The 18,444-nt window shown below is 42.6% G+C and overlaps 1 protein-coding gene across 1 annotated transcript; it reads right to left on the reverse strand.

The window, feature by feature from the left end:
• Positions 1 to 767: 767 nt before the first annotated feature.
• Positions 768 to 18,076, reverse strand: LOC107193721. Its single transcript, XM_015583227.1, has 4 exons — positions 17,988 to 18,076; positions 11,372 to 11,584; positions 10,021 to 10,169; positions 768 to 1,487 (listed from the first exon to the last, which is right to left on the reverse strand). The coding sequence occupies exons 2-4, from the start codon at positions 11,454 to 11,456 to the stop codon at positions 1,317 to 1,319; spliced, it is 405 nt and encodes a 134-aa protein (XP_015438713.1). The 5' UTR covers positions 11,457 to 11,584; positions 17,988 to 18,076; the 3' UTR covers positions 768 to 1,316.
• Positions 18,077 to 18,444: the final 368 nt, after the last annotated feature.

The following is an 18,444-nucleotide window of genomic DNA, read 5'->3' on the forward strand; positions in this document are numbered from 1 at the left end:
GATCTCGATCGAGATACGACCCCGCCTCGATCGAGTCTTGCGACGGAAGAATACGCGTCTTGGTATAATGATGGGGCAATATCTGATCAGATTTCGAATGTAGAAATATAACCGATTAAGAGTATTCTCGCGCCACTTTTTCTGCTGGCTGAAATTTCATTTCCCTTCCCAGGGGCGGTTGACTTGTTTTTTTTTTATCGGATATCGCTTTGTTTTATTTGTTTTTACATCATTGGTCGCTGTGTTGTTTATCCATATTCGTCGTGGTGAGTGCAAACAAAAATGGAACCGTTGCGTCAGTAGCCATTATTGAAATAACTAACTGAACGCAACGTATGCGTCGCCAGCAGTGAAAGTGTTCAGAAACTGGAAACCGGCAATCTTGAATAACCCGTTATGTTTGCCTCGATTGTAACAGAGATCATCGGATAAAATCGAAAGTAGGTATTCGAAACAGTTGATTTTTTACGACAGTAAAACTCCCATCACTAGTTCCGCAATATTCATCGTCGACGAACGATCGCCGTCTTCGTGCGCGGCACGTTCCACGACATAGTTATCACATCTTTCTTATCACGGAGGATGAAAAAATAAAACTTTCTTTTTCGTAAACGTAACTCCGTGCACGGAGCTCGCCCCCTCCGAAGGGTTAATTGCTCGCCTTCGAGGGCGACGCGCGCACGTCATCGTCCGTTAGCCATGAGACGCCTCGTTTCCGAGGATAACATCGTTATCCAGGGACGTTCATCGAAGAGGATGTGGTAACATATTCTCTCTGTAGCAACACCTCGTAATCACGAGCTGTGCATCCTCTGACATCGTGGTTCGTAAAATTTCTCGCGGCCAAAAATATCACATAAAGATAAAGTGTAGACGCAGAAACGATATCAAATAGGAGGAGCTAAACGGTCGGAAGACAGGGTAGCAAAATGCTACCGAACAGAACGATAAAAAATTAACAATTATACTCTGTTCAACCGGACGTGAATTAACAAAGTAATAATGGCTCAAGAAGCGTACAAGGGTTGACGGGGTGAGGAAAGATCAATTTACTAAAAAGCTTTCATGATATATAAAATGGTCAGAGGACAATCCCATGTGACTCGGTAACATTCCCCTCGCGGAAACCGTAATCACCCGATTGAACGTGAGACGTTTCATCGGACAACACGCTACGCCCCGTACCTTCCTCCCAGCATCCCTGGTTGCTCGATGCTCGTCGCCGTGTCGTCACGTTTCCAAAGGCCGAATCTCGTCGACGCGTCGTGTCCGTTCGACGTTGCGTCGCCGTACAACGTGGATGAAAACCGCGGGAACTAGAGCGCCTTCAGCAGGGCGATCATCCCGATCAGCCAGACCGCGCCCTGTTCCGCGATCCTCGACGATCCCGCGGCGATTATCAGATCCGGCCCGGTCCAGTCCGCGTCCGTCCCGTCCAGGCACTCGAACTCGCAGCAACGCTCGCCGACCCGAAACCTCTTGCATTTCTGTGACAGAAGGATCGATTGACCGGTCAATTGCCATTCAACGGGGCTTCAACGCCGGGAATCCAGGCCGCGTGGAATAGAATAGAACGGTTGGAAAGATGATGGAAGATACCATCGGCAAACGGGAGGGGTTGGGGGACGGATGAAACGGATCTGGATGGCGGGAACCACCGATGACGGCTGGTTAGATTTCTTTTTCATCTGGAAACCAGCCCCCGCTGACGGAATGGTAATGTCTGGGAAGGGAATTGGGTTGAATCGTTTTTAATAGGTTCCTCGGAGAATTCCGTGGCGGCTATTAAGGGCCTCCAAGATGGTAAACCTGCGGCTGCTCTTGACATTAGAGTCTGAGTTAGGTATTTAACGGATAGGTAGTTCCTTTAGTTTTGTAAATTGGGTATGGTAGACCGAGCGGTTATCTGGGAGATTTGTTTCTTAAATGGTTATACGTGTTTTTGACGGGCCGAATGGTTAAAGGAACGTTGCTTTTCCTCAAGAGAGAAGCTCGAGTAAAAAGACCATATACACACACCGACACCTAAGGGTGCATACACTTGGCTCGAAGCCTGCGCTTCGCTTTACGCTACCGCCGTATTCAGACGGATCTGCTGGTTTATCCGTGTGCAACATGAAGAAATAAAAATGAACAGAACATAGTCAAACCGTCGTTTCTGTTGTGTGCTTCCTATTTTCAACAATGCATGTCCCTGTTTCCTGCCCCCCAAAAAAAAAGACTCCTCCTCTCTTGATGCTGCAGTCCGACGCGGCGATTCGCCCGCAGTGGCCTCGTATCTTATTGCACGCTTAATCGGCGGGCAACTGCGCGAAATTATTTACGACCGAGACGTCTACGAGCACGGGTATACAAAATAAAAGTATGAATAGCCCGATGTATTGTCCCGAAATATGTACATACTTCGCTGCCAGGAAGTCTCGAGCAGATTCGAGTTATCCATCGCTCGAAGGAACGGGCACGGTGTATCAGACTTAATGGATCACGAATGAAATGTAGCTTGAAACGTTCCGCTTCGTGTAACGGTAAGACGGTGAAGAATAAGAATCATTCAAATCAACATGTTTGATTGAAGAAATGGAAGATATCCAAGAGAAGAAACTCGAATTACCGCATTATTGCAGAACATCCTTAAAATCCATCCTTTAAACACCCCGACCTTCAATTCATTCTTTAAGAGGTTCGATATGTATGTTGTATCTCGTTATTTTGTAGTCGAAAATATGGATACTAAACGGATACTAAACAGACCTATGTAGGATACTACACTGCTCCACGGAACCCTCCATTTTCAAAAGATGTTATTTGCTCCTTTGTTGGGTATGTAGTTCCCGATCCCACACCTATTGTTTTTCTTTTTTTTTTTAATATAAACTACTAACTTAAATTAATTATCAGAAGCTGTTAAGTTGAATGAGATTCTCGAAAACTCGGTGTCAAAATTACACCCCAATCGTCGTCGTTCGAGAGTCAAAGGAAAGCTAGAATCACTCGATCGATATAGGGATTCGAAGACTGTTGAAAATATAACTGGCAATTAGTAGAATGAACGGGAACGATCGACGCAAGATTTTCCTAATTGATCAACAACGCGTTCAGAAGTGCCGCAGAGCGCGCGTTCCGCGAGCAACGAGGATTTATATCGGATACGGGGCGCAATACCGCGTTCTATTTTCGGTTCGAAACTGGCACGAAGATGTAAGAATATGGTTCAGCGAAATCAACCGCGGCGTGGGTACGTATATCGTGCAGGTATCGCGAGTAGACTGCGTCGTCGGCGGGCACGCAACTGCCAGTTTAGTCGTTTTCTTGTAAACGGGTGAAAGATATTGTAACTGCGCGGCGGCGGGATTAGCATAAAAGTCGTCGCATGCGAGAACACAGGCGGGTCTGGTTGGCCTGAATATCGGGGGAACGGGAACGACTACGTGATTCGAGGCGTTTAGGCGGATGTTAACTATTCCTAGCTACCGAGATACGAACTGACGCCACGCTGATCCTGCTTCCTGCTCAACGGCGAAAATCCCCGTTGAGAAATACCACTGGCACGCTGAGAAGAATGCCTAAAGGTCTATCAGAGAAAACAGCTATATAGCGTGCACACGAGCCTCTCCGAGAACCAAACCGATCGATTCTACGTTTTATCTTAATATTTTTAATACACTGATTTTTAACATTAGAATCACAGAAATCGTCAAAATGACGGATTTTAAATTCCTTGTTTTACAATTACTGAAATGGTAAAGGTCCTCACTTGTTGACTTTTTATTTATTGTACATTTTAGATTACAGTAAATCCTGGATCAGTTGAATAGAACTTGTAATTTTTAATCTCATACGATTCCTATTTCCTGTTTTGTAGCAATCATTTAGAAATAAACGTTTAAGATAAATGCATTATCTAACGAACAAGGCTACGCTTTGTACGGAACAAACATTCCGTTTGCATATAGTATACGCCGTCACTAAGTGCCCACGTGTCTACCATATCGATCTCGCATGGTTTTCCACGCAAACACGGGAATTGCGCCGTGAAATGAAATTTTCACCCTGGGCATACTAACGTCGTCGCTCAACCACGGCGATTGTTCAGAAACGCCGAGCAGGGAAGTGGTAAAGTCTCTCGGTACACGTGTAATCCTATCAAGAACGAGATTTCATCGATTAGGCTCACGAGTTGAAAACCCGTGAGTTGTACGAGCCATTAAGTAGAATTTTCCGACGTGATCCTTCGTTTCAACGGCAAATACATTTTCCATGACCTTACTCGAGTGACTCGCCCATTTTTCACGAAACTTATTTGCGTTATCGATCATACGGTGCTTCATAAAAAAAAAAGAAGATAAATGCTGCACAGCGTGCTATAATTCGAATAACTTTCGAATGCATTAATCTGTATTTTATCAGAATTTGTTGGCCATTCTGTTGGGAATTTGCGAGTAACTTTCGAACAGGCGAACGAGCTTTCAGCCGTCAAACTACGCGACAAAAAAGCTCCGAAAATATTCCCCGCTTCTATCAAAAATAATTTCACGGGTGATGGGGCAGACGGATTCTGTCATGCTCGGTGAACAAGGTTGGAAGGATCAATTTCATGCAAATGTTGTGACGCTTCGCGTGGTCGCCGACGGAAGCACAGAAAATACAACCAGACTACCGACAGGGGAAAAATCACGTTATAGGGCTTGACGATGTCACATTAAGTGAAAATTCAATAAAGCGATTACTAACAGCATTACACCGTCCCGACGGCAATCGTGTTACCGCGATTCCGTAAATAAGTTAGATGTCTGTTTACGGAAACATCGGGTGGAAACACGGCAACCCTATCGACCACGGAAGTACCATTAATTGGCCCTAGAACGGAGAAATCCGTCGGCCGTGACGGCTGTCCACCTTTCAACCGATCGAGTTCGTGACTGTAATCGGCTAATCGTTCACAAATGTTCGAGTAAAACCTTATTTTTTCACATCACGCTACACCGTCTGATATTTCACGAAGCTTGAAGGGCAAAGATAAGAGAACTGAATGTATTTATCACTCGAAATAATTCGTTAATTCTCGTATTAAATAGAAGCTGCACCAATGCAACACTCATAAAAGTGCATCAAATTTGGTTACCGATTAATATCTAACGTTTTCAGTTGAGAAAGTCAAATATCTACTCCCTCCAGAAATGAATAAAAAAAATTGAAAAATGTAAAAAATAGGTCTGTTGAATATCTTTATTTAATTAAAGGGTTAATCATTCGTATCGAGTGTTCGTATTGTAAATTTCCTACGTGTTATTCGTGCTTATATAGGTGACTAGAAATTGTCTTCAGTGATACGAAACTGATTTTCTCGAAAACAAAATCGATTACAATAAAGCTATGGTCTGAATTTTATTCTCTTATTTTAGTCCGAGAAATCGTCCTATTATCGTGTGCACCGCCGTATCGGTTTCCTCGAACTTCCATTCGTCAAAATGACATTTAACGGTTCTCACATTTCACGGTTTCGCTAAAACGGCGACCATTTCCTGAAAAAGAAATTGACCGACCGGGTTCCTCGCATGCGGCGTTTATTAAAAACTATCTTCGATCGCGAGGTCCGTTTATCAGAGATAAAGCGTCTGGAAGGTTTCGTGCCGACCGTGGTTCCTAACCCCGATCGTAACTCGTATAATTACCGGGAATGTCGTGTTTCCGGCTGCGAAAATGGAAACGACGCGTTTCACGGTGGATGTTTGCAAATGAGCCCGCCGTTCTTCGTGCTATTCTAAAATTTCAATAATCTCGAGAACCATGTCTGCGTATTTACTGGCGTCGCGTTCCTTTCTCGATGTTGGCTCTGATTTATGAATATAAAAATGAAATTTATTATGACTAAGTTTTAACTTCCGAACACAAAAAGCTTTCAGAGGCGAAGCTTGAACACTGAACGCAGGAACACGAAGTTTAAAACTTCCAACGTTGAAAAGGTCGGGAAATCCAACAAATTTGATTTGTTAATAAATCATGATTAATCGTGCAGAAAGTTCGTAAAGTTTTTACAAGTGCTTAATTACAACGAAATAAAAGGTTTCACGAAAATCGTTCGTTAACCGATTTTAAGTCATTAGGATTATCAAATTTCGCGGTTGTTACCTGTATACTACGACACATAAATAAATATCGTCTGCTTCCCTTATAAAAATCCTGCTATTTGTCTATGTCGCTTTTCTTTTTTTTTCACCGATCAATTGAAACTAATTGGACACCCTGCACGTGTATTCTCATAGTAAACGATTGGAGTTCGATTCGACTGCGTAAAATACGGACGAGAAAATTGGAATGTAAAATCCACGCGTCAGAACGCCACTTTAGATGGAGACATTGATTGCGAGATTACGTATAGGTATTGATTTCAAAGGAAACCACTACAGTCGCGAGCCGAGGAATTTTCATAAAAAAGCCCGCTACCCCTTTACGTCAAAGCCGGTGAACGACTGTTTCATTAATTTCTAAGTACCGATAATTATTACCGTGTTTTTTTCCCCCTAACGAAGACTTTTTTCTCTCGTTTCAACGTTGCAATTTTCTGTTTGTCGCTCGTATTCGTTTAACATCCGGTTCACTTGCACCCGTGAAAGCTCTCAGTTATTGAATTATTAGCGGAAACGAACTACCCCGTTCTCCGTTCATAAATATCGCATAAGGACTCTCGCAGAAATTGCGTGTGTACCGATAGAAGTCGGTGTATTAGGCGATCAAGAGGAATTATCCGAAACGGAAAAGGTCGAATCATCGTCGCCAGCGTAATTCGAAGACGTTCTTTGCGATAATAGAATTTCCTGCGAACGATACAATTGATTCAAGGGAAGAAACTTTAACCACCGTTTCGACTCCTTGGCGGTAGAAACAAAAATATTTAACGAAAAACAGGGGGGAAAGATCTTACTCTACGAGAGTATTTTCTTCGTCCGTTACGAGAGAGGCGAACGATAAAATACTACTTCACATTGTTTCGTTGGGCAGCAACTAAACTGTTTGGACTACCGAAGCGTCAGAAGAAACAAGCCTCTGTAATAAGGGTTCTGGATAACCATCGAGAAAGAAAACTCATTATTCTTCCTGCCTGGACAATATTATTCCAACGTTCCCTCGGATTAATCCCTTACATTGGAAATACTTTGCCCGCTATCCGACATAGGCAAAAGTTCTCGCGGTAAATGCAACCTTCCCAACGAACGGTAATTAATTTCGGGAACAAACTTTAATCACAACTCGCAGTCTTTCCCCGATAAAATAGATTCGCTGGAAACGAATGACGCAAAGACAAAAAAAAAAGCATCGACCCGCAATGAATACCCCCGTTAAACGGATGACACTCATTATTTTATCCCCGACTCTTTGAACCCCCACGCTTAATAACATCGGAGAGCTACGGATAATACGCGTAATGGCCGTTAATTGCGATTCTCCAGGCAGACCTTTCTCATTAAACAACAACAAAAATTAATATTCGAAACCACGCGCATAGACATTTCATCTGTCCGCCATCTTGGAATTTCGTGAATAGATTTAAAGTCGACTGGGACGTCCTGCACAGAATCGAATTCGACCTAATAATCAAAAAGTTCGTCCAAAAGCATCGTCGAAGGGTGTCGAAGCCTCTAAAAGAGGTTCGCGCGATGATTTCGGCGAGTCGACGAATTCAAAGAAGCCTCGCTCCGTTCTGCAATCACCGGCGGAAAACACGTTGGGTCGAGTGGACCCTCTAATTCGTGGTTTAATTAAATTATCTGGCAATTTCACGGGCCGCGAGCTCAGAAACGTCAACCATTCAAAAGGCAAGATGTTCTCGCCGCCCCTTCTTCCTGCTCGACAGAGTGCCGAGTAATTGACCCGTTAATACGGTGATATTTTTACGACAATTCGACAACGACAGCGCGCGTGCTCGCACACACCCCTCTGAACCGGGGGACCCTCGAGGATTCGGAATTTCATCCGCGAAAGCGAGCTCATTAAAATCATTTACACCAGTCGCATCCGTGTCGCGTAATCGATTCCGCACGCTTCGATGCGACGCAATTCCCTCACGCTTCGAATAACATTCCACCCTTTTCTCTCTCGCTCTCTCTGATTTTTTCGTTCCGATCCATATATGCAGCCCCATTCATTTGTTCCGGGCGTATTTCAACGGATAATAAGCGACCGGAGCGGTGAGAGAATCTCGAAATCGGATGACTTTTTTTTCCCTTCGTTATCGGACGATAGGATCGAATAATTCCCGTCCGAACGAAGGACTTTTCGACGGCCATCTGTTAAAAGAGTATTCGACAGGAGGATGTTAACGGTATTTTTTTTTTTCATCGTAGTAATAGATACGAGGTCTGATCAAAAAATTCCAGGACTGTTTAAATTGCGCGCCAACGAAAGGTCGGAGCGTGGTGAAATTGTTTTAAATGTTAGTCCTAACCTTCCTGAGGACGACCGAGTTTGCAAAATTTCGATAATCTTCTTGGGTGAAAATCTACAGCTGTTTCAGTGAAACAAGATATTTGCGTTCAGCGATTTTAAGATGAATGAAAAAGAAGAACAACGCATTTGTGTGCAATTTTGTGTGAAATTGAAAAAAATAATCACGGAAACTTTTCAAATGTTACGGGAGGCTTTCGGGTACGACGTCGAGACCAAGACCCAATCATCACAGTGGACGTCAAAATCTTCTCCGAGACCCAAAAAAGCTCGCCAGGTGAGATCGAATGTGAAAGTCATGCTCACAGTTTTCTTTGACTGGAAGGGTGTTGTCTATCACGAATTTCTTCCGCAAGGTGAGACGATTAATCGTTTTCGTTACCGCGAAACCCTGAGAAACTTGCGCGAGGCAGTGAGGAGGAAAAGACCTGAACTCTGGCAAAGCAGGGAATGGCTTTTGCATCACGACAATGCACCCGCTCATTCGGCCCTGCTCATTCATGATTTTTGCACAAAAAACAGCATGACAGTCTTACCCCAGCCCCCCTAATCTCCCGATCTGGCCCCTGCGGACTTTTTCCTGTTTCCAAAGCTTAAGTACCCGCTGAAAGGAAAGAGATTTCACATGATTGACGAAATACAAGAAAAATCGCTGATGGAACTAAACAGCATTTCAGAAGAAGCGTTTTCCCGATGCTTCCAGCAATGGAAACAGCGATGGGAAAAATGTATAGCTTGCCATGGGGAGTACTTTGAAGGGGACAGTGTTGAATAACTTGTACGAATTTTCAATAAATTTATAAAAAATAAGTCCTGGAATTTTTTGATCAGACCTCGTACGTCATTTTTAATACGTTGCATCGATTTATTCCCGCGATCGCGTTTTCACGGGAATTGTTCTGATCGGATGGAAAACCGCGAAATCTTTTATTCAATCCTCGAGTTTACAGAACGCGGCTGACACGCAAGATAACAGTGACTTAATGGAATATCATAGGAAGGTGGATGTAAATTATAAATGGTTAACCCAGTTCTAGTCGGAGGTACAATCGATCGGTTTAATAACGTCGGCACTCCAATTATTATAAAATATTTCCCTGAATGGTATTTTTGTACGTAGAGATACATGTGTACCATTGATGATTCGCGGAATTAGAACAACTTCGATGAATCCGTGAGAACTGATCCTAGCGTAAGTTAATTCGATCAATGATTTCTATCGTCTATTAAATTTGGTGAACGTCATAACGATCATTCTGTGGAGATTCTACGGAGCCAAACAAAGACATTCGTTTGGTTAAATAAGTTTCGGTAGTCAGCGTGTAAACAGCATCAACAAGTAGTATTGAATGAAAACCCTCTTGGCCCTCAAAAAATAGACAATCGTTAGGCCCGTACTAGTTAAATAAAGTCGTTGTAAGTTCGAGTTAAAATTAACCCAGGTGTCAAACAGTTTGACTGTTAAAGTTCCGTTTGTAATGGAATCCAAAGTTTCTGTCAAGTTGTCGCTCGAAACCGATAAAAACACTTGGAAGGCGCTGTCGACAAACCGATACCGATTCCGACGGGAATACTCACATAGGGTGGCGTGCAGTAGATGGCTTGACACCACATTGGCTCCGAATGGTAGCAGACGCACAGACTGCAAACCGCAGGTCCTGGTACATAAAGGAGGCCGTGTCGAACGGTTCCACCTTGAAAGTCCGTACAGTTCTCCTCCAAGGCGCCTGAAACGATCGTCGACAACTGTACTAAGACCGTCAATGACCATGCGCGTGGCTTAATTGCATTCTGGACAACACAAGGTATATAACAATAGATTTCGTATTCCTCTGCACGTTATTCAAAATGTCACGTAGTAATAAAATTGTTGACGCATAATCGAATTTCCCATCGACGTTATCATCCTCCAAAAATGGAGAAGATTCAGTGGAAGATCTGAATCTATTTTCAACCGAGACGTCGGAATAACTAACCAGCCTACAAATGCCACCAACCCATTGAAATTGATTTGAACTTCTACCTTCCAATATGAACGAATGATTGACACGGGAATTATCACCGTAATACATGCTTCATCCTCGTAAAACATTCCCGTTGTTCGATACATCAGACGGAATGTTAGTCCGATAAATCAATTAATCATCGATGAGGATTAACTTGTTTCCATCAACGCTAAGTCGATTACCAATCGCACCGCTGTGGAACACACGTCGATTCACATGTTCGAGTTAATTATCGAATGAAATACAAGACACATATACTGTTTCAACTTATGTCTGATGCTTCCTACGGAAACCGTAATAGTATTCTCGGTACATTGCTATGGTAGGTGTTCGATGTGCCCCTTATCGGCATGCAGGATCTTCAGGCCTAGATTGAATCGCATCGCATGCATTGTCCACGCATTCTCGCAGTTCCTCGAACGTCTCTGTGCGCTTTCAACAGAAGGTCGAACAAGCACGTTTATAACGGCTCCTCAACATTCATCCCCACCAAATTAATACCTGCTAATTGTACTATCGCTTCGTATCTACCAGGACTATCCTCTTTAAAATCAACAATCCGAAACATCCTTACTCTCGAGTATTCTAGAAACACCAGACGACACGCCAGTTCTGGTAAACTAGGTGAAAACTCTTGAAATCTGAATCTTAAGGTCTGAATTACACAGTGTTCTCTATAATAGGGTAACATAGTTATAATCATTATTAGGTTAAGTACCAATGTATTTTTATATCTATCTGAATTCTATTCTTATACGTTTAAAATGAAAATCTCCATAACGTTTTAAATCAAATATCTCACCCGTATGAATTAAATTAAATTATCTTTATTTGCCCGAAGAGAACCAATCGAAAGCTCGTATCAAACGGTCCGCAAGTTTAAATCGCTGTTGATCGGTACTCGTGGTAATCATCCTACTTACTTGTCCTCGATGGTAGAAGTAGAACGGCGAACAGGCAGAAAATCCAAGCTAGGAACCTCGAGTGGAAGCTCGAAGATCTCTTCATGGTCCTCGGTTGGTCGTTTAGGCGATGCCAAAGGTGGCGATTTATTCGCTGCCGTGCCTGCGGTGAATCGACGTGAACTGACTACTCCAGCAACCTCCGTCGACGCAGTGTGCCAAGGAGCATGGTATCTGCCCGACAGAAATCAGAATAATCGCGTATATTTTCCACGCCGTTCGGATCAATTTCGCGTGGGACTCCTCTGATTGATCCTAACGCGGGATAATTGTCCTACGTCGCCGACGACCTTAACCGCTTGATTGCCCGCAAAATGACACGCATTATCGCCAAGACTCTTTCGAGATTAATCCCGTCATCTTTGATTGCGCATAATTCCTCGCGATCTAACGGAAACAGTGACCCAAAACCGTCGAAAACATTATCACGCGTTTAGGGGGCGATGTTTGAATCATCTTACGACATCTAGTGTCCCGATTAAGAAACGATTTGACAGGTACAGAAATTACGTTTCACCCTCTTCAAATGTTGTATCACTAGACTACGAACTTTTATGTAAAATGTTATTGTCTAAAGTAATTCATAAACACAAAAACCTACGTAGGAATTTTTATCTTTCGTTAAATATGTTATTGGATTCGGAGTAAAATAGAAAACTCGTTACACTTGATGAAAGTCTCGTTCTATACTATTTCTCAAAGAGCCCTGTAAGCTATAAATTCATAAAATCCGCAGTCTATATATCGCCGTGCCCGAAGGAATAATTCGTACGTATAAATATCAAGTACAATAATCCCAAGAGGCCACCTGGGAGTCAATAACGGAGAAAAAATATTATTTAAGGGATGATACGATACAACAAGGGTGAATAAAACTTCACGGAGCATTTTACGGATTAATTATCGCGAAATGTTTCCCGCGTGTATCTGCCGAAAAGAAAAAGAAGAAAACAAAAACTTAAGACGATGTTCGTGCCGCTTGTCGAGGATTTTTCAGGGGACGTTCAACAAAAACTCCAGCATCCCCGAGGAAAAACATTCGAAACGGAATTAAATGAAGCTCGCCAGAGTTCCATCGTTCCCCGAAACACTTGAAGGAAACGGTAAGTAACAAAATGCAGAGTAGTCCGGAGATAAACACAGAAATTCCACCAGCTACGGTTACCGAGCACAAAGGTTTCCGGCGTAAATCGCCCGCAGGAACTCGTTTTCTCCCGTCGAAGCGTTCCTGTCGAGGATCGCGACACGGGCTGGTTCATATTACGGGAATTTTCCTCCAACCTTCGGGAGGATTTAAACTTTTCCCTCCAATCTTCAGCCGGCTACTTTTCTACCTCAATCGCGACAATAATAGAAACGAAATTCAATTGTGGTGCAATCGTTTCTTGGACTTTCACCAGCCCATACCTCATCCAACGGGACGAGTCAGTAACATTAAATAAAGAAAGGAATAACAAACTGATTGCTCAACAATTTCGTCACCTTAATCTCGATCGAAACTTTTTTAGAGCTTACGACGCGTGGTATACTTTGAAAAGGAGTGCTTTCAGGTGGTCCTCGCGCAAGCACACCGCGAAAAAGGGGTGGATTTCACGCGTGCCCTCGAGATCTCTCGTTCCGCTATTTTTCGAGGCGGAAAACCGTTTCCGCGACAACGAGAACGCCCGGAAATAGGGGTGCTGCTGCTGGTGATTCTGTTGCGCGACGACGCGATTACGGACCGGTTCCCGAGAATCAAACTCATTAGGAAGCCTCGGGACATTTCTACATTCTCTTCAGCTCGCCAAGGAAACCACGTATACATGGCCACGATAATTTCTGGTAAAACCCTTTCAACCGCTTTAACTGTTTTAACCCGTTCCCCTATAACATCGAGTCAAACTCGTGTTGACGATTTGAAAATCGATTCAGCAAAGAAGAATATTATTCGGTTCTCTTTGAGTCGAAGTGAAGTACCACGTTGCTGGTATTGATATTTAACATTTACAGTAAATATGCAGTTGTGTTGAGTACAGAATTCTTGTTCAGAACAATGTACATAATCCGAGAGACTGCAGACGTCAAGAGAATCAGGAGATTAATATTAATTACACGTAGTTGCACGGTGAAGTGAGTACAGAAATAATCGAAACTAGATTGGAATAAAGTATAATGTGTATAAGAAATAATTAAGTTGTTTAAAATAACGTGTAAATATGAAGCACAGCTTAGAACTGTGTTACTTTATTAGAGCTTGTAAATCTACAACTTATGTAGTTATGTTGTTGTCAATCCAACGGTCTTACATAATTAAGATGAATATCTATAGAAAAGGAGGAATCACTAGTTTCAAATCCCATTTTTAATACCCTACGGATGCCGAAACACGACGAGCTTACATGTACGTCCCGCAGCTGTTACGTTGGCGGTTTACATAACGCGATGAATCCTCTAGTTCCTCGAGAATTCCTGTAAAATTGCGGATAATACGATTGCACGATGGTAATATACTGGAATAAACTACTAACACAGATTTTTGTTCGACGAACTTCCTAGATCTGCGAACGATTTCGACTCTTTTGACCTACGAAATGATAGGCTACCGGGAAACGAGAATTAAGTGACATATTTTTCATAGATTTAACGAGACGAAAAACGGTGTTAAATTGAACGAAACATAGAGGACAGGAATGTCTGTATACCGTGCGCGCGTTATTAACGAGAAGGTCTATTCTAATATTTATATATGTTATTTTCAGCGCTCACACATCGACTTTCCCGCGGAATGGTCGATCAGCAACCTCGTTTTATTTTTATCATCGTGTGAATTGCACCGTAGAGGGTACACTTCTTGTAGAAAGTGTTCCAATATTAATGGCGAAAGACACGATTATCCACGATTCTAGAAAATGGACTTCTGGAGCATCTCTGGTATTGATGGCGATACATTTGAATTGGTACCCAGAGTATATTATGGGTATCGATACTTGCAATTAAATCAGAAGTAATAAAATCCATAAATGAAAATAAATCATTTATTCAAGCAGCTATTTACTAAGGCAGATTCTCCGGACATAATGTGGAAAAGAAATCGACCAATCGCAAGCATTTTGGGAAGCTCGTGATTGGTCCATTTTCCTTACGACCTGTTACGTTGCCTCAAATGCACCGATTGCATCGAAATTTCCATACTTATGAGTCAAGTATCGATACTAAAATATATTATCACATAAAATATCGATACAAATTTGAAAAGTATCGATATTCATATAATGTGACGACATCCGTATAATGTGGAAATGAAATCGACCAATCGCAAGCATTTTGGGAAGCTCGTGATTGGTCCATTTTCTTTACGACCTGTTACGTTGCCTCAAATCCACCGATTGCATCGAAATTTCAATACTTATGGGTTAAGTATCGATACTAGAATATATTATCACATAAAATATCGATACAAAATTGAAAAGTATCGATATTCATAATACCGATACTGTATCGCCAATCACTAATCTCTGGTTCACCCCCAAAACTTAATATTCCCCCCCAAAGCGTGCTCGACACAACCATTCGAAATAAAGAAAACGATCGACTTGCATTTCAACCGTACGACAAACGAAGCGATTACATTGCTATTGTTAATAAATCATTCAATAATATAGCGAACTGCCTATCACATGAAAGACAACAACCCCGTCGAAGTCGGTGGCGACGTCCGCGAACAAGCACTCGAGTTCCCCACGGAATAGAAAACTTGCTCGAAGTTCGCCAACGACCGTCGATCCATCGTCTGATTAAAAAACGGAATTACAGGCGGCCACGGGGACGCGTTTTCATCGGGAACGACCCGGCCTTTGAACTTACAAGGGCGATTCCAAGTCCTATACACACGGCCTACACGGTGTGTGTCGAGCTGCAGGTAGGCTCGCGTGATTGCCGTCGTACTACTCCATTATTCACGCGTCACACATTCACCAGGTAAACGCGTTCACAATCGACTGACGTTTCAGCCGGTGCTGGCTTCGAAACGCAATCATACTGGCTCGCGTAATAAGTTGCATTGAGAAATACGTGGTATCCTGTAACTGACGATATACTACGAAAAGAAATGATGAGATATGTATACTTGATATGGGAGAGGATAACAGTAGGATTTGTTTCCAGAACCCAATCCCTGATCAGTTTGGTAGATACCGTGTAATAAATTTTTTCCAAAGAATTACTAAGTAATTATTAACGCGAGCAAACTAGACTTCCACTAGGGGAAAAAGTGGCGTAGGGGAGGGTCTCCTATCACTTGGTATCGGGAATGACTGAAATTTATGTGAAATTAACACTCGATTTAACATTTATTTCAGTACTTGAAATAAATTTCGTGGTAGAAGGCCTTTCTTCTACGCCACTTTTTCCCCTAGCGGAAGCCGAGTTTACTCGCAAATATACAGTTTGATAACTCATAGAGAGATATATGATTTAGGTGATCAGAAATCGCTCCCTTTGCAATCCCTAGAAAATTATCGTTTCATGGTAATAATCGAGTGACTCTGGACGCTAATAACTGACCGTCTTATAAAACAATCGGTAAAAATCATTGGCGCGATACATATTCGATGCCAGAAACTGTATACACATCCATTCCCTGTGGTAAGCTGCGTCGTACACTTTTCTTACCCCCGGCAGAGCCTCGGAAACGAAATTCTTAACCCAAATAATCGACCTTAATACGGAAATTCTGAGTGGCTGACGTCAATGCCGATACTATCAGTTGCGCGTCTATTCCGAAATGATTGCAGTGACGGAAACCCCTCGTTAATGAAATTAATTAGAAGCGTAACAGCGTCGCGACATGAAGGTGAGCCGACGATTATTAATAACGTTTCGTCGAGTATCGCAGCACGTTCGGGAATTTAGAGACCGAGTCGAATCCAATTACCGTTTCTAAGCTTTCGTGCATCGTAGCTACGCTCAGGTTCGATGTATACAATTTACCGTCGGGCACGCAGGGGAGGCGCGAAGTCCGGAAAAACAAACGCTAATTAATTCGGGACGTTAATACTAGTAATTAACTAGCTTGCACGTCACGTTAATTGCTCGCCGCGAAGAGTGCCGTTGAAACCGTATTCCAATAATGATTTCGTAACTTAACGAGGGACTTCGGATGGAAATTGATGAAGACTGCCTTATGCTTCTTTTGTTCGAACACGTTGGCAAGTGAACAACACATACTATATTACATGTATCCGTGATACTTGAAGGGGTGAGAATTTCTAACGACCGACGCGTCTGATGAGTGTTAAATTACATCACTGAATCGTGGCTGTGGCTCAGTGACCAGAGTCAATCGTTTAAAGACCTTAGCACAGTTCGAGAACAGCCGACGCTCCGAAAATTTGATTTTACGTGCAAAGTTGCACTTGAACTTAAAAACACCGAAACTTAAAAAAATAGTGTGCTTCTGAAAACCTGACAAACGTAACATTATTCAATTTAAGAGAGAAAAAATTTGGCAGAGTTTTTGATTTACTTCACCTATACTGTTTTTTTTAATTAACTAAATCTACACGTGTGGGTCTGTAGATACTGAAGGAGATTAAGATAAATCTTGTACGCTTTGAAAAATAGATTATCAGTAGGGGAATGCATTATTTATGAACATGTAGTTGAAAGTCTGTTTAAAGATTTATCAATGTTGCGAATTACTTCCCGCTTTTTTAACAGCTATTGCTGCAACACTCTTCCGTGTGGAATCTAGGACACTGTAAAAGTGATTCGTTGAACTTCGTTAGGTTGTCTAGCGCGGAATACGGCAGTATGTTGTGAGAATAGTTTAGAATCACTCTATATATCAGTCGCCTCTCTCCCTCCCCGACTCCAGAAACTTTCATCGCAGATGCAGCGAATTAACCCGAACGCATCGAATCTGTCGCACGCGCTTCAACGCCTACCATTCAAACCGACCTGAACTAGCTGTAAATAGAATAAAGATAAACCCAAAGAAAATCGAAAACGCATAAAAAAATCTTCAACAACGCGGCTTAAAAATCAATGGGAAAAATTTACGTGGATAAATACCTACAAGAATACACGGTGCTCTAATGATTACTGTGTCAGACTGAAAGTCATAAAAATAAAGAGAAAAATGTTCACCCTCGTAGCATTGGAAATTTTAAAGAAATTACGATAAAAAGTTTGATTTTTCGGATGATTTAATATACGAACAGATACATCTACTAACAGAACTATCCTAAGAAGGAATAATAAAATTCCAATAACTTGGTAACTGTTGATTTCTAGACCCACGTTCACCAACACTGTCGTCCTAGCCACACGGTTCTATAAGTTCCATACAACTTTACATTATACACTCCTATTTCAACGGTATCGAATAGACGTACACTAAACATTAACGATCAACAAACTACAGCCTCAACCCCATTTTAACCTAAAGCCCCAAGGAGTTCCGTCAGTCCCCCCCCCCTTTATAAATATTAGAAACAGTACATACGTTCACAGTTGAATAACACGAGACTCGAGATCCCAGAATCAATCGAAAGAGTTCCAGCGTCAAAATAACGAAAGAAAAAAATTAATAAATTACCTCTAATGTGCATCACGCTGTTCCCTCCTTCGTACCTCGTGTCTCGGAGTCCATGTGTCCCAGAGACACTAGTCCCACGAACGAGCGTTTTCGCGCGGAAAAGCGAAAAGTCTGCGAAAGGTGTTTCGTTTCTGAAAGAAACCAGTCGCGAAAATCAACGGTCGATCGGATATGATTCCGTGTGATCGGTAACCAGTTGCCCACGAGGGTACTCGCGAGTGTTCACAGGGAAACGAAAGAGAGAAGGAACCTCGGCTCGGACTCGACGGGCTCGATGGCCAAACAGCGACTGACTGAACTCTGTCGCAGTGTGAGGCCACTCGGGCCGCGTTCGCGGGTCGATCGAACACGTTCTGCGCCTCTCCTCGGCACCGGCGTCAAAGCCACCCTCGACGGACGCAACGCAACCGGTGCAGCCGATGCACCTGCAGCGGGACCGTTTCCCCGTTGAAACACC

The sequence above is a fragment of the Dufourea novaeangliae genome, unplaced genomic scaffold, assembly GCF_001272555.1.
Source record: "Dufourea novaeangliae isolate 0120121106 unplaced genomic scaffold, ASM127255v1 scaffold1, whole genome shotgun sequence".
Classification (NCBI taxonomy): Eukaryota; Metazoa; Arthropoda; class Insecta; order Hymenoptera; family Halictidae; genus Dufourea; species Dufourea novaeangliae.